Source organism: Eupeodes corollae, chromosome 2 (assembly GCF_945859685.1).
Source record: "Eupeodes corollae chromosome 2, idEupCoro1.1, whole genome shotgun sequence".
Taxonomy (NCBI): Eukaryota; Metazoa; Arthropoda; class Insecta; order Diptera; family Syrphidae; genus Eupeodes; species Eupeodes corollae.
In genome coordinates this window covers 106566530-106582703 of record NC_079148.1, presented here as the reverse complement: position 1 = coordinate 106582703, position 16174 = coordinate 106566530, and the positions used below count along the sequence as shown (strand labels likewise).

The 16174-nt window shown below is 30.3% G+C and overlaps 1 protein-coding gene across 2 annotated transcripts in view; it reads left to right on the top strand.

The window, feature by feature from the left end:
• LOC129945910 (uncharacterized) overlaps nucleotides 1-14898 on the top strand; it is a 28380-nt gene extending 13482 nt beyond the window's left edge. Inside the window, exons 2-6 of one of the 2 annotated variants that reach the window (XM_056055879.1) lie at nucleotides 7292-7423; nucleotides 8093-8243; nucleotides 8307-8386; nucleotides 9847-10055; nucleotides 14513-14898. In XM_056055879.1, coding sequence (XP_055911854.1) covers nucleotides 7292-7423; nucleotides 8093-8243; nucleotides 8307-8386; nucleotides 9847-10055; nucleotides 14513-14707 — 767 coding nt within the window. In that variant the 3' untranslated portion in view covers nucleotides 14708-14898. Of the gene's footprint in view, nucleotides 1-7291; nucleotides 7424-8092; nucleotides 8244-8306; nucleotides 8387-9846; nucleotides 10056-14482 lie in introns of both variants that reach the window. The other variant, XM_056055878.1, reaches the window with a different exon arrangement.
• The last annotated feature ends 1276 nt before the right edge of the window (nucleotides 14899-16174 follow it).

Here is a 16174-nt window from a genome sequence, read left to right as displayed (position 1 = left end):
TTAAATTAGTTTACTTCCCAAATATCTACAGAAAAAAAAACAGGGTAACAAAATGTTTTGATTAATTAAATACTTTTCAAAGTTCTTTAAATGACAAATTTTGCCTATTGCAAAAAACACATTGGAGGTACAAAATTTCTCGAGCACCATTGGGGAGCTATAAAAGTGAGCTGCACACCTGCCTGTTGGTATTTTAGTTTTTGGAAAAATTAAGAAAAATTTAACTTTGTTTTTAGTCTATCTCAAAACTAATTTAACGTCAGAAAATTAATTTCTAACCTCATTTCGGCATTCGATGTTTTTGGTTTTAGATGTACAAGTATAATTGTTTTGCCAAATTTAAAGGTTGCTGACAGAAACTGAAAAGTTTTATTATCACAGACTTTAATGAAATTCATTAAGTAATAGAATTAAGTCATCTGAAAACATTGTCATTACTTCGTAATAGGGATAAGTATGTTGTGCGTCTTAAAAAATTTCCTTAGAAGATACAAACTTTATTGCTAATTTTAATTATTAATTATCTTTCGACGACCATTAAAAAAAAAATATTAACGTATATTTTATTATACTTTTTACAAATGTATACAAACTGTTACATGTTTTTAAGCAAATTGTCATAGACCAACTTTTATTGTTAAGAAACTTTAAACCCTATCCGTTGAATTTATTGCTTCTAGTACATAATTATCGTGTCTTACACAAAAGTCCAGGGATCTAACTTTACTTACCATGTTATTATAATTTATATGATGAGTGATAACTTTCATACCGTAATGTGTGATTTACTTTATTTTCTTGCAATGTAAAATCAGAAATTTGCGTGAAAGTAAACAAAATAAAGTCAGTAATTTCGTTGGAAAGATAGCACAAGCCGCCTAATTGCTAAAACCATATATAGTAATAAGAAAAGCCGAAAAGCTTTAACAATAACTAAGTTTTTTCAACTTATTATATTCCATCTTCGACCTTACAAAACAAGATTACATTAGCTTTACATTTTCTTCCTAATATACCTCTACTCTACTTCTTGGCCATTACCTACGCAATCATCACAAAACAAACACTTAATTCATTTCATCAACAACAACTTTCTCAATGGCAAGTACATTTGGATCTACTTGCAACATACGAGACGAAGACGACGAGTATATAGGTATCTATAGTGTTTTCTATTTGTCGCGCCAAAATGTGCAACATTATTTGTCTATATAGAGTTATAGCCAAGCTTTAAATGCAACAGTCCGTTTGGAAACCGGGTTCGCACTATGGCGACCTAGAGAAGTAGAAATTCCTCGTTTATAGTAACGCTATTCCCAGAAGTTGAGGACGAAGACGTGAAAGAAGAAGAAGACGAGCATGGCTGGCTGGCTTAAGGCCGACCAACAGATATACATACATACCAAACAAATGGCGCGGCGAAGACGTCGACGGATGCTGGTTAATGGTGTTTACCTTTAAATCCACGTTTGTGGATTTTTTCTTTCTTGGTAAGCTCTAGCCTAGCTATTATAGTAAGTCAGCTAGTAGTTAAAAGAAGATGATAACTTTCACTCTTGTGGTGCAGATGATGGAGACCGGTGAAATATATGTAGATTGGCGCTAACTAGCAGAATCACTTATAATTATTGTTCTCCTAAGAGTTTGTTTTTGTTCGGAATAACATCATTATATTAATTGTATAATTTCCGTCAAAACTTTTAAAGAAGTAGCAGATGCCTATGAATAAACATGATGCTCTCCTGGGTGGCTCAAGCGGGAGACACAATTAGAAGAAAATACTGTATAGTCTTCCATAGATGTCATTAGGATAAGCCTTCTGACGCCTGCTGCTGCTGTACTTTGCTCATCGTACATAGCTGTCTCCTATAATTTTGTTTTTGTTTTTTTGCGGAAAGGTCAAATCGTGACAAGGGAAAACGATGACACCTATGGCTTTTATATGCTTACCGAGGAATTCACATGCCCCCTTTCTTCCACCCGCACATATCTAAGTATCTACATATATATCTTTCTTTTTTCGTCGTCCAAAGGAGACAAATAAAATTAATGTCATCTATGATGCCACCAAAACCAAACGTTCCAAAATCCCACAAATATCCAGCAGTGAAAGTTTATTTTCATTGTTGATGCAATATTTAGATGGAAGCTTTGGCCAATGGAGATGATGCTTCATTTGGTATTCTATGGGAAGTCTGAAAGGATTTTGACTATCTGCATGTACTTTTGGTTGGGTGGTGGATTGGATATAAAAAATGGTAATCGTTAGTTGAATTAGACAGAAGCCCATTTGATTGTAATCTTTTGATCGCAGGAATCTCTTTGGGACATGATCACTTTTGTTTTGTAGAAAGTTTTGAAATATTACGTTTTTATTAGTTATTCACGATGGGATGGGAAAGAGCATAGTAAGTGAATTCCTTGAGATGAATAAATGTAAACATCATCAGGTGGTTAATATCAGGTGAAATACAAAAAAGAACAAATACACAAATTGCCATCACTACCGAATAACCTTTAACACACGGCAATGCATGAATGTCGTCAAAGAAACATGCTTAAAGTATTTGTAGACATACCAGATGATAGAAACGTGCTTAGTCAAAGTTTAGATATAAAGCAGCTGTGAGGTAAGATGTAAATATTTATGTTGGAAATATTTCGATATGTCTATTAGAGCCTACAAGGTGTCGGAGCCGTAAACAAATTGAACACCTGCTCTTTTAAGGAAAATATATTGATTGATAAACATTTATGTAGGAATGTTTGAAGAATAAAAATACAACTAACTTTATAGCAAGGAAAGGAAATTCCGTGAAGCAGTGACAGTCTTTGTAAAGCTTAAGACTTAACTTATTGTTACTTACAATAGTAGATCCAATAGTTCTTATGAGTCCTGTACTAAGTCTCACTAAAAATGAAAATGGATGCAGTATCGAGCCGCTATTTTTCAGTCAGAAACATTATGTTTTTCATAGACTTTATTTGTTTGTTTAATAATTTACATTACATTCGTTATTCGGATTTAAACTCGGAAGATAGCCTTTAAGAGTTAGGTGTTTAATTTTAGTTTGAAATTGATGACTTTTTATGCTTGAATAGTACTTTTTATTTTATTGGGCCACTGTCCATTAATAAAGGAATATAGTTTTATATATTTTAAAACGTATATTTAAAAAAAAAAAAACAAATTGGTTAAAAGAAACACTGAAAATATTTTTTTTTTTAAATACGATAGAAGAACAATACAAAGCCACTTAGGCGTACGTCCATTTTTCTTGTTTTTTTTACTCCTTTGTTATGTTTGTTAGAAGTTGTTGAAATCTGTTACCCAAGTGAAAGCTTTGACAAAAGAACGTGCATTTCTCCAAGACATCTTCTTTCATCGATTATATTTAAAGAACTAGCAGAGATATCGATCTAGGCAGGTTTTTAAGAAACTTTGGCTGAAATTTGTCCAAAAAATTGTTGAAACTGGTGTGCAACACTCATTGTCCCAATGCCATATGAACTTTAACTAGGGATTATCAACAGCTCCATATTTTAAACACTTTCTTGTGCTGTGCGGAATTTCTACTTAAAACGTCCAATAGGCTCAGCTATACAAGTCTCATCACCAGATTTAAAATTTTGTTGACTAAAAAAAATTAAAAAAAGGCAAAACAAAACAATTAAAAAGGAAAATAAAAGTCATTTATTAGCAATTGACTACCAAGAGTTTTTAAAGTCCTCAGGTAGCAATCTTCTTCGGTTGTCCCTTATAAGGGCTTCGAAGGAGCTAAAAGATCTCTCAACTTCAGCTGAAACGACTGATAAACATCTAAAACTTTCATGTTTCCTGGAAGTTTGGAATCCACGTCGCCGTTTATTTCCATACCATTGAAAACGGCAGTAAACTTCTTCAAGACTTCCTTTGCAATGGGCCAATGCTTTCCAATGAAATACAAAACTTTTAAGTCATTCGAAGATCCTAATACTTTAAAAACTCCTTTTGTATCCCTTGTAAGACCTTTACTTGAATATTGTTGCATAATATGGAATCCCTTTACACAATCAAGTATTTTAAATATTGAAAAGGTTCAGAAGAGATTTACAAAATTTGCTATACGAAAGCTTAATAATAATTATTCAAATATGCCATACTTATGAGACCAGATATGCTTTAATTGACTTAGAACCTTTAGCATCTGAAAAAAAATTATATTCAGTACTCTTTGCTTACGATGTGCTGAACTTTAACATAATTTGTTCATTTTTTTTGTCTCAGTTTAATATGTATGTTCCATCTCGAAATTTGCGCCCTAGAAATGGTAATTTTCTAAATGTTCCTTTTCATAGCACAAATTATACAAAACATAATCCAATAACTTCTTCTTGTATTGCTTTTAACGAATTTGAGTTTGTAATTGATTTAAAAAAAATAAACTAGATATAAGAAAAGATGTATTGGATTAGTTGTTTTTATCACTGTTAATTTGTAAATATAATGTTTGATTTTAATGTAGTCTCCATAAAGTATTGTAGCTTTAAAGACGAATAAATAAATTAAATAATTTTCTTCAACGTTTTTCAAAACAGGCAGCACTTCGCTAATTAATATTCCCCGAGGAGAATATTGTTAGCTCAAATTATAAGTCTTTACAGACTCTCAAATATACCTGTTTTTTTTTTGTAGGACTTTGAAAATATGTTTTTTTGATGCGACTAAAAACACAAAATTGATTTTAATGTATTCTATCAGGTATGTATTTTACCCAAGCGAAGAAGAGCTGAAAAGCATTTTTGCGCAGATAAACATAAATACATGAATAAATTAGAACATTTTCCATCATTTTTGTGTATGCTAGAAACTGTACAATATTGTTAACTAAAGATTTTCAACGGTTTGCCTTTCTTTTAATGCTTAACCAATTATTAGATATTTTTTACCAACATTTTATACAAAAAGAGTAAATGCAGAAAACGACATCAATTGCGAAGAATGGCAAAAAATGCAATTATGGTATAGAAAGGTAAAACAAAATACACATGTCTGAAATCACCAGGGCTTGAAACATATTTGTCGAAAGTCGATTTCATATTCTGTTTAACAAAAAAAAGTTAAAATTAGCAAAATTTTATCCCTGCTCATCGTATCCGCTTCGGTATTATTTCGCAATTCAGGTCTTAGATAAGATTGAATTGGGCAACTTTTTTGAGAAAACAGACCTATTTTGTAAAATGTCATCCATTTTGCGGTTTCAAAAGCATAGGACTGCAATTCGACAAATATCAAACTAAGTTGTTAAGCCACTTTTTATTTTAGTTGAAAGTCTGATATTTACGAAAACAGATCGCTTAACTATCGCACGACGCATAAATATTGTTAAAAAGTTCTACAAAAGTTGTGATTCTGCCACAGCCACATATCGGTCCTCAAGAGGAGATTATGGTTCACATAATCGTCCAACTACGCAAACAATTGGAAAAATTGTTAAGAAATTTGAATAGACTGGATTAGTTACAGATATTTTAAGGCCTATGCCATACCATCTTGTCGATGGTATCACTGACTGTATTGCTGTTTTAAGTGAAAGTGTTGCCGAAGAACGGAATGTGTCGATTCCACGTCGTTTTTAGGAATTTTTATTTACACCTACATCCATATAAAGTCCAGCTCACACAACAACTGAAGCCAGCTGAAACGTCATAGATACGTCGAATGGGTTGAACAGCCGGTGAAGTAGGATTTTTTGAACAAAATTTTCTTCAGCGACAAAGCACATTTCTTACTCGGAGAGTATGTTAATAAACAATATTGTCGTATTTAAGGTTCTGAGAATCCTTAAGTAATAAGAGAGGCCTTTAAATCCACAAAAAGTCACTGGTTGGTACGCTCATTTGTCCGGAGGTGTGAATGGACCTTATTTCTTCGTATTCTTCATTGCCTCCTGGAGCATATGTATTTTCAACAATACGGTGCCACAAGTGAATGTGGCTTTATTACAATAGACATTTCTTGGCCTCGTAATTTTTAGTCGTGACCATATGATATCGCCACGAATAGAAAATAGGCGGCCACCAATATGTGTCGAGAGTGGTCGAAAATTACCTCAAAAGAATCGACGAAACAATTCGCTTGGTGGTGATTTAAATTATGTTCACACATAATGCAAAAGTTATAATAAAAAGAAGTATCATGAACAAAAATATTTTATACGTGCTTTATTGGCGTTTACTTTTGAAAACACATGAAATGGATAACCCTGTATGATTCCATGATTACTGGCTTTTATTTACTGCTTATACCAAAATCGATCATTATTCACCCCTTTTAAACGATAAATTTTTTATTTTTTGAATAAGTAAATCCTTTCGATGATTTCATAAAAAACTCAAAGTTTCGCAATAAAATTGTATTATTTGCATTATAAAGGTAAAACACATAAACATCGTAAAGCTTGACAACGGCGATTTAATCAATAAGTTTTCTTACCAATCCTTATTGCAATCAGCTTAAGCTTTAGGCATCCTACTCTACGCCGACGTTTCTCCAGTTGAACATCGCTATAAACATTTGCTACAAAGAACTTTTTATTAACAATAAGTGTGCTCTATTAAAGAATTAAATACTCTTAGAATTAATTAAAATTTATCTCTTTCATTATATCCCAGAGAACATAAAATAAAACCAAGCTTGTTGGCCCTGACCTTATTTGAATTTTTATATTCATAATTTCTTTAAAAGTGACACAAACTAATATTTTCTTCAATTGCTTGAAATAAATTTTAATATTAAAATAAGTAGTATTTTTTTTTTGTAAAATTACTAACTCCCATGGAACTAATAATACGCATATACATCTTCTTAAAACCCTTGAATATTTAACTAAGAAGCCATTTACTAGGCCATGAAAATGTATAGCTAAAAAATCTAAAAAACTTTAAATAACCAATGTAATAAAATATACCATCAAAAATAAATTTTAATTATTCGTCATTTTAATTTTAACAACACACCACACTTTTGTTACGCTAAGTATTTTCCTACAAAATTAATGAATGTTTTTACTTAGGAATCTTTTGTGGCCCCGAATGTTGAACCTACTCAGAAGAAACATATCTTTTTCACCTATATGCACTTTAGTTCTCGGCTCATTACTTGGAATTGTATTTTTGTTCTTCATTTTTGTTATACTTTCTCTCATTTTTGTTCCTGGTTCATAATTTAATTACTATTTTTTTAATTATTTTTTTAAGTTCTGATGAAAATGACTTTTAACCCTTTTTGTTTTTGTTTTTGTCATTTCAGAAATATCGCCATACATAGATATAGTATTCTGCCCTGCAAAATCACAACCATGGAGTTGTGCGCGGCAGCAATCCGGACGGATATTAAACTTATGGAGTGATCAGTTAGACTCAGAATGGCAGAAATTAAAAGGTACATACCTTTGATAAATTATATTATAAATACAACAACTGTAACAATCGAAAAACGAAGATATCCATATTAAGTCATGTTAAAAAATGTTTAGTGTTTATTACAAAATTAAATGGATTTGTGAATAGAGAGATGTGCAAAGATGATAAGAAGCATCACATTGCGGTTTTGGAATGTGTGTCAGGCTTATAATATATAATTATTATGTTGAGTACGCAGCGTGTAATAGGCAAGTAGTGTGTGCTATTAAACTTTTACTATAGCAACGGAATAAGTAACATAATCGATGTGGTGCATGCAATTCTCTTTTCCGTATTTTGTTGTTAATGCATCACACATTGGCACTATTATGTATTTTGTCATGAATATCTTGATTCTTTTTGTACATTGGTATTTTCAAATAAGTGCAAATGTAGTGCTCGAATAAATAATAGCAATAAAATACATGTTTTAAAATTTTATTCAACATAGCAGACAGATATAAATGTTTAGTTTAAATAAATCTACGCGCCCTTCAAAAAGAATTTAATTACTTAAAAAACATCAATTTAGAAAAAAGTTTGGACATCAGCTCTTTCGTTTTCTAACCTCTTCATAAATCTAAATAAAATTATAATAAGTATGTTAACATAACTAGTATGTTTTATTAAATATGTTTACATTTTTCAGTTGAAGCAGATCAACAGTTCAATGCTACACTGGAAAGACGAGGCTATAGCCAATCAGAAAATTTAACCAAAGAAAAGCCATCGACACTTTTGAAGAGAATCGAATTGGGAACAAATTATATGAAGGACTATCTTGCGTATACATTTGATGGGTGAGTTGTTTTTAAAAATACTTCATAAACATTCTCTTGAAACAACTGTCTTGTATGTTTTAGATTCCTAGGACGACAATACTACTCTGATGTGGACCGAGATGAAGATGTTGAGTTAAGTGACGAATTTGTTGATGTTGAAGGTGAGCTTAAGAAAGGGAGTAAAAAGAAAAAAAAGAAGAAGAAGAAGAAAAAAAGAAAGAAAAAGAAAAAGAAGGGTAATAAAGGGCATAGCGAGGAATATTATGAAGGTCATGTTCAATCAATTACACCATCCTCGATATTTCTTCTACAAAATCCTGTCGAACAGCCACAAAAGTGGCATGACGAAGAAGATGAAGAACCTGAAGCCAGACCACAACAAGTTCTGTTACTTCAAGGTTCCGCCGACGACGACATTGGCCATGGTGGTCATGGTGCAAAAAAGAAACGTAAACGAAAGAAGAAAAAGAAGAGGAAAGGATCCAAAAAACGTAAACAGTCCATGTTGACAGCTATTCCAGCTTTATTGGGTGTAAGTGAAAGTCATCAACATGACTACGAAGAAGATAGCTACGAATATGAACAAGATCATTCAGTGTTCAGTTTACTGGGGTCTTATGTGGGAGACTTCCTTGAAGGAGCCGAAGATTATGATGATGACGATCATGGATATGTTGTGGTAAAAGGAAAAGGCCGAAAGAAAAAAAGGAAACGGAAAAGAAAGAAAATTAAACGTCCGATAAAATATGGTAGACCAATTTTGAAGGTACCTTAGGGTGTAGAGTGGGGAAATGCCTGCGGTTAAATTTACTTCTTCTTCGTTGATATATTTGACAGTTCATCGAGTGAGGTTTATTTTTTTTTCAAAACAGCACGCAGATAAATGTTCATATAGAAAGATAAATTTGATGAATTTAGAATAGTGGTTCGTGTATTGGTTATTTAATTTTATATATCGTAGGTTGGTGCCTCGGGATACGATCTGAAAATGGTTTGTGTCATGCATGGAACTATATTATCGACGACGGTGAGATAATGTAGACTCTTCTGCACACGTTTCTCAAACTGTTTATAATTATCTTTGTTGGTGTTTATTTGAAATTGAATATAAAAAACTTGTTTTTCTTTTCCATGAACTAGCTTCTATTAAACTATACATTTTTTAATTAAATTCATATTAAATTAAATGCAACACAAAATAAAATACACATGAACAGAAGTATTTTGTAAGTAAAGTATTTTTTTGACATGACAGAAAATTATGTGACACTTCTACAGCTCTTTTATTTTTCAATTTTTCTTCTTCTTTTTCTTCTTTATATTTCACTAAGATTTTAAATTTACACAAATATATAAAAATTGTATTTCTTTCACTTTGTTATTCTTAGGAGTTCTTTTATTTATTTTATTTATAAAGAAATCTTTATGTATTTGTATAAAAATGCCAAAATTAAATTATTTTGTATATATTAAAAACATAAGTGTTATTTATGGCATGTTTGTATACAATAACGTTAACTTTTTTCAAACCTAAGTCTCATACTAACCCCTTAAAACTCTCGTCATATTTTTTTAAAACAAACTAAAGTTTATCTATTTCGTATTTAAAAAAAAATCACAGTAACTCGTGGCAAAAAGAAGAAGAAGAGGAAGGCTCTTATGAAATTAGCATTGCTTGGAGGATTTTTGAAAGCAAAAATTGAACTTTTGCTTAAAATTCTTGGAACTCACCTGCAAATTAAATTTTTGGCCATAGCAGCTGTGGGTCTTTTAATTAATATCGCACGATTTTGGATTGATCTTAAACGAGGAGGAGGTGCTCCACAAAAGGTCAGTATTTGTGATTACAAACTCACATATTATTGTTTTTAAATTATTTTTTAACCCCACCAACTTAACACTTAATATTTTTTTTGTTATACATAAATATGCACATTTCAGCACTATTATCACTGGCATTAATATTAAAAAATAATACAATATCATACAAAAATGATCGAAAGCGCTTAAATGCAAAATAAAAAACAAACAAAATCGAGAACTTACACGCTTAATTCTAACCAAATAGTAAATATAGGTATAACATTAATATTTTATAATCATTTTGGAAATGGTGTTTGTTTCATTTTAAAATGTTCTTGTATAAAATTATTTTTTATTTAATTATTGTAAGAAATTATAATATTGAGTTTTTGAATGGAAGTTATGCTATCAAAAGTTTGATATTTTTCTAATTTTCCTTTTTATTGTAAAGTTTTCTTGATGGTTTTGAGATAAATTTTAATAGGCATACAATCGTAATTTTTAATTTTTATTTAAGATAGTTGCCAACCATAATCTAACTATAAAAGACTATAAAATAAGTGAAGTAAAGAGTTTTCCGATAAAAGGCCTTATTTTCATGTCAAAAAAGAAAAGAAAGACAATTGAACCGGTACCAAACCAAATGGTTACCACTGGTTGAAGCACCCAACTTCTTTTTATACAATTTTCCATGACCAATCAACTTATATGTGGCTGTGTGTTGTCTCTAATTTCACGAATTGGATTGACATAGACCTAATCTCATACGTGATGGCTCTGGATACAAAATGTTTGGCCAGTTCCAGATGTGTCAGAAAACTTTTCATCATCTCATATTGTACAATGGTAGTCTATCAATCAATTAAGTTACATGTCACAAAAAACAAACCCGATTTTTTAAACATAAGTTGAAAAATTGAATTTAAAATAATAATCAGGAGAAAAAATTCGTTCCGTAAATTCAACCCTTTTTTAACCGACAATTTCTTGACTAAGTCCTAAAACAAATTAAAAATTGATCTAGTAATTCTCTCGTTATCGACATTATTATAAAATATTTTGAACTCGGGCATTTATTCAAATCTAATCATATCTATAGAATTCGGTTTAAAATTATTTTCGAGTTCTTGAAATTTTTGATCTCAGTCAAAAGGAACTGAGTTCCAAATCATCGTTACCACTTCTCATAAAAGGAGGAACTATATTTTAGGAAAAAGGTGAAGTAGATTGAGAAAAATGGAGGTAGATTTCAAAACTAAACTTTTTCATATTATTCTACATATATTTAAATTACATTATTTCAATAAAAAAAAACTAGAATTATTTAAACCTTCATATTATATAATTTAATATGTTAATGAAACATTTGGCTCGTGTTTGCCAAATGAAATGGCTTTAGGATATTTTGATTGCAAAGGACGAGTTCTACAAGAAATAGTTATTGTAAACGTAATACAATTTCAGTACATCAACAAACCCTTTATCTTTGTTTTTGGACAACTTGGAAATATCTTTTCATATTGTCTGTTTAAAACTATTTGCTGTATTTTAAGAATTAAAATATATCTGCAAAAAATTTGTTTTCATAATTGTAAATGCCATTTGATTTCTCAAGAAAAATTAATTTTTTAAAATTTGTATTTGAAAATCGTTTTTGAATTTTAGTTTAAAAATATTTTTGGTAAATAGTTTTGAGCTTATTATTAGACATCTGGAATTTCAATTATGTAAAAAATTATGACCCATATTCAAGATATCAAATTTCTAAAAAAAATAGTATTTAAAATAAGAACAATTACTTTTTTTGGCGGAGAAAATGGTTCTTGAGAAAACTTCAAAACAAAATGGAAAGAAGCCAAACTAAGAACACAAATTTTAGCAAGAATTGAAAAAAAATCTATCGGTTTGTTTTTGAAAAAAATCGAATTATCGATTTTTGACCGTACAAATTTGTATTGGAACTACTGTTGTTTTTGCACACAGACTACACCATCCCCCTGCAATTCGACAGAAATTTCCAGATTTCTATACCTCCCAAATCTTTTTTGGAGGATAGGACATTCTTGGAGGATGAGTCAATCCATTTTTGGAGGTTGGTGGAGGTGTGTACTCTGAACGACTAAAATTAAGTCTATCATTCCACCTTCCCAATCATAGTAGCGTGTTCCAGGCGGAACTTTTTGCGATAAAGCAAATCTTGTCCTGGCTTAAAGAAAACGTGATATCAACCTCTGATATCCGTATTTTCTCAGATAGCCAGACCGTTTTCAAATCTCTGGACTCTGTCTCTACAAACTCTTTAACAGACCATAACTGTCAATCATACCTAATGAAGATGGCACAACAGTTTAATATTCACCTTTGCTGGGGCCGGGCCATAGAGACTGTAAGGCAGATGAACTCGACAGGAATGGTACAGTACAGCCCATCCTACCACGTTTGGAACGTACTGGCATACCAATCGCTACCCTTGTAAACTGTTGCTAATGCAAGACGCTGTAGGCACCGGGTGGAACAACATCACCACATGTCAAGTCACAAAAAACATCTGGCCAACACTGGATTTAAGTTAAGTTAAGTTCAAGGTGCTTGCTCTCTCTAAGCAGATCGCATAATCAGCCTCTCACGTTTCGTAAGGGACTCAAACTGGTTCCATTGAGCTTAGGAGGAAGCTTCAAGATTCATGTGGTATCACAATGTGCCATTAAACTGACCTTAGTGTGTCCGTTTCCATCTTGGACAGCCACTATAACCTAAACTAACCTAACTGTTGTTTTTAGTTTGAAAAAAAAAAAACAGACAAACCGACAAATTCGTTGGACACACTTTTTCGACTTTTCTACCATCGTAATGTCATGTTTGATTAAAATCTAGACAAGGGTTAAACCAGAATACATAAAACGGAACCTCACTGCAAATAATCAAGCTGTTTTTAATTCTCTAGACAATTTTGAGACTAAATACAATAGCGATAAGGAGAAAATGGGAGTAAATTCTGTCTATTTGTATTAAAATTGAAGTTGGTAGAAACACAGACTTAAAAATTAATTAAATTTCAATATTTTGATGATGGTGCGGAGCAAGAAGTAGATTTTTATTTATTTGAAAAAAAAAAAAAAAATAAGTAGATCTACTTCAGTTGAAGTAAAGTGATAACGCTGGTTCCAATGTGTTTTTTTGATATTTTTGTAGCACCCCATAGCTCGTTCTGACTCAAAATTCTGACATTTTACAAACCAAATTTAAATCATCTATCAGTTTTCGTTTTAGCAGACATTTATTTTAGGATTTAATACAAATTGTTTTTTTTTGTGGTGTTTTAATGCATTTCGTTTAAGATTGCTGTTTTTTATATTTATTTTGACAAATGAATAAAGGTCAAAAGTAATTGGTTTCTATTTTATTTATATACATAGATACATATATTTTATTTATGTATATAGTTCCATATGTTTAAATGGATGTGTAACTTACACTTTATCAAGCTGTTAGCCTCCACAACATTTTACATTATGCAGCTAGTATTTATGACTTTTTGGCAAACCGTCCAAATATTTATACATCTATTTTCTTTAAATATTTTACTATTGCACATTAGATGGCCTTGTGGTCTAAAATTTAATTCTTAACCACAATTAATATAAGAATTAGACCTTGGGAAGAAGTAAAAACATTGCTGAACCGAGTTAAAATATCCTATAGACCAACAAAATCTATTAAATCGAGTTCTAAAGCTTGAGCACTTGATGAAGAAATAAGTTAGAGATCAATTAAATTCTATTTTAACATAAAACCAAGTTTTGGGGACTAGAAGAACTTTGTCAAGAAATTTGCTGTAAGTGTTTTAATTTTGGGTAGTTGTTTTTTAAGTCTTTAAAAACAAATATTTGTTTTTTAATCAAACAAATATTTTGTAGCTTAATCATTGGAAACCCACATTTTTTATATTAAAAGTTTGAATATACATTTAATTTTACTTCTTTAAGATAAAAGCCAATTCCTATTCGTAAGTGAAATCTATCACAAAATTTTCAAGTTTTATCATTCTTTTTAAAAACCAAGTTATTTCAGTTAAGAAAATCTTATCATTTCATAAGGAGATTCTTTGCTCCAACTCAAGGCAATTGCGTACTACTTCATTAAAGTTTATAATATTCTTATTTTATGGTATGGTAGTCTTTAAATGTACTCGTATTTTGCATATAATATACATGAATATTGAGTTTAGTGTACAAATAAAATATGAAAATCGCATGTTTAAGAACTCATAAACTACTTAGCATGTTACAAAACAAAATAATTTAATATTAAAATAATTGTAACCTTTATTTTATAGCATGTTTTACTTATTAAAACCTCTTTTAAAACAACCCTCAGTTATTGTTAAATAATTGCATGGTATCCTTGGTGCCTGTCCATTTTTCACTTCAAAGAATAAATCTTTTTAAATACAGGTTGTCTATGTTGAACATGCCCACCATCAGCATCATTATGAGGACCATGGTGACGATTGGGGTGAACAAGGAAATGGTGGAAGCTATTGGAAACGATCCATACAAACTGATCCAGCTCCAATTCCAGAACAAACATCTGATAATATTGGTTATTATCATCCTTATCAATCATCAAATGATCCAAGTTATATGGCCTATCATTCTCAACTTCCTTCGTATTCATAAGTATTAACTTAAAATTATACTTCCGGATTTCCGGATTAATTTATTCAATTTAAAAAGAAAAAGAAAAAACATAATGTCAATTTTATATTATTTATTTATATTATAGTGTAAATTATTACTTTTTTAAAAAAAGAAAAACAAATGTTATTTTAAGTTTAATTTATTGAAAAAAAATCATAATAAAACAATCATTGATAATAATGTCGTTTTGATTATAATCAATTAAATAACGGACAAGGTGGAACAAGCTAAATGCCAACTCGGATCATTTACACGTCCAGGCTATAAATAAAACCAAAAACATAACAACAACAAAAACACAACGGTGGTCTGATTGGAGCCCAATTCAATCCACAAACCACAACGATGAATGAATTCATAAATTATGCGACATGGTGTCCAAATTTGTAAACATGTTAATAAACTATTTAGAAGTCTCATTGCTCATTTATTTTTCTTATGATACAAAGAAATCCCGAAATTTGCACCTTCCCAAGAAAGATAAGTCGTTTAGAAACGTGTAATAATAATAAAAATTATGAAATTGCTCATAGGGTGTTTGTTTTAAGATATAACATTTGTTTGATAAGGAAATTATTGTAACCATTTATTTTCATGGATATGATTATTGTTGGACAGTTTTTTAAGTTTTAAATTATGAACATTAATACAATCGTTATAATTATTGAAAATATTTATAGAAGGTAGTTTTTAACAAGAAATTTAAAATAGAACTCAATTGATTTAATTGAAAAAATTGATTTAAGATAATATTTCAATTCTGAAATGCGTAGTGAATATAGATAAAGTTTTATCAAGAAAATTTAGAAAATCTTGTTTTTTCATCTTTAAAGTAAATAAAAAAAAAAAAACAAAGTTCTTTTAAAGTGTTATCAAAAAATAAACACCCTTTATTGAGTGTCTGTAAAAGAGGAAGCCGTTTTGAAATTGCGTATAAGACAAATTGAATAAAAAAATTTGCATTAATAGCAAATTCAAATAGCGAGTGTATTCACCTCCAAGAAATTGGTCTTTACTTTTTCTTTTTCTATGCGAATTTTTATTGAAATTATTTATTAGACTCTTATTAGTGTTGATCAGATTTTATTGCTTTTTTATTGAAAATTGAAAATTCATTCCTTGATTTGCCCCAAAAATGGAAGGAATTTAGGTCAAAGACGAGAATAGATTGAAATAGAAGTACAATTTTTAAGACCTATGAAGTTTTTATAACAATGAACTTAAAATATTTATAAAAAGGACTAAACTTAATTAGTTGGAGCCTTAATACAAAATCTCCTTTCTGCATATTTTTATAGTATTATCTAATTATAAGAATAAATTTATTTGAATTCGGTATCTTTAGATATGAACAAAAAAAGTATCCACAACCTACGAAACAATGTGCATACAATTTCTAAATTTGTATAATATTCGATTTTCTAGCTTTTTGTAGGATTATAAAAG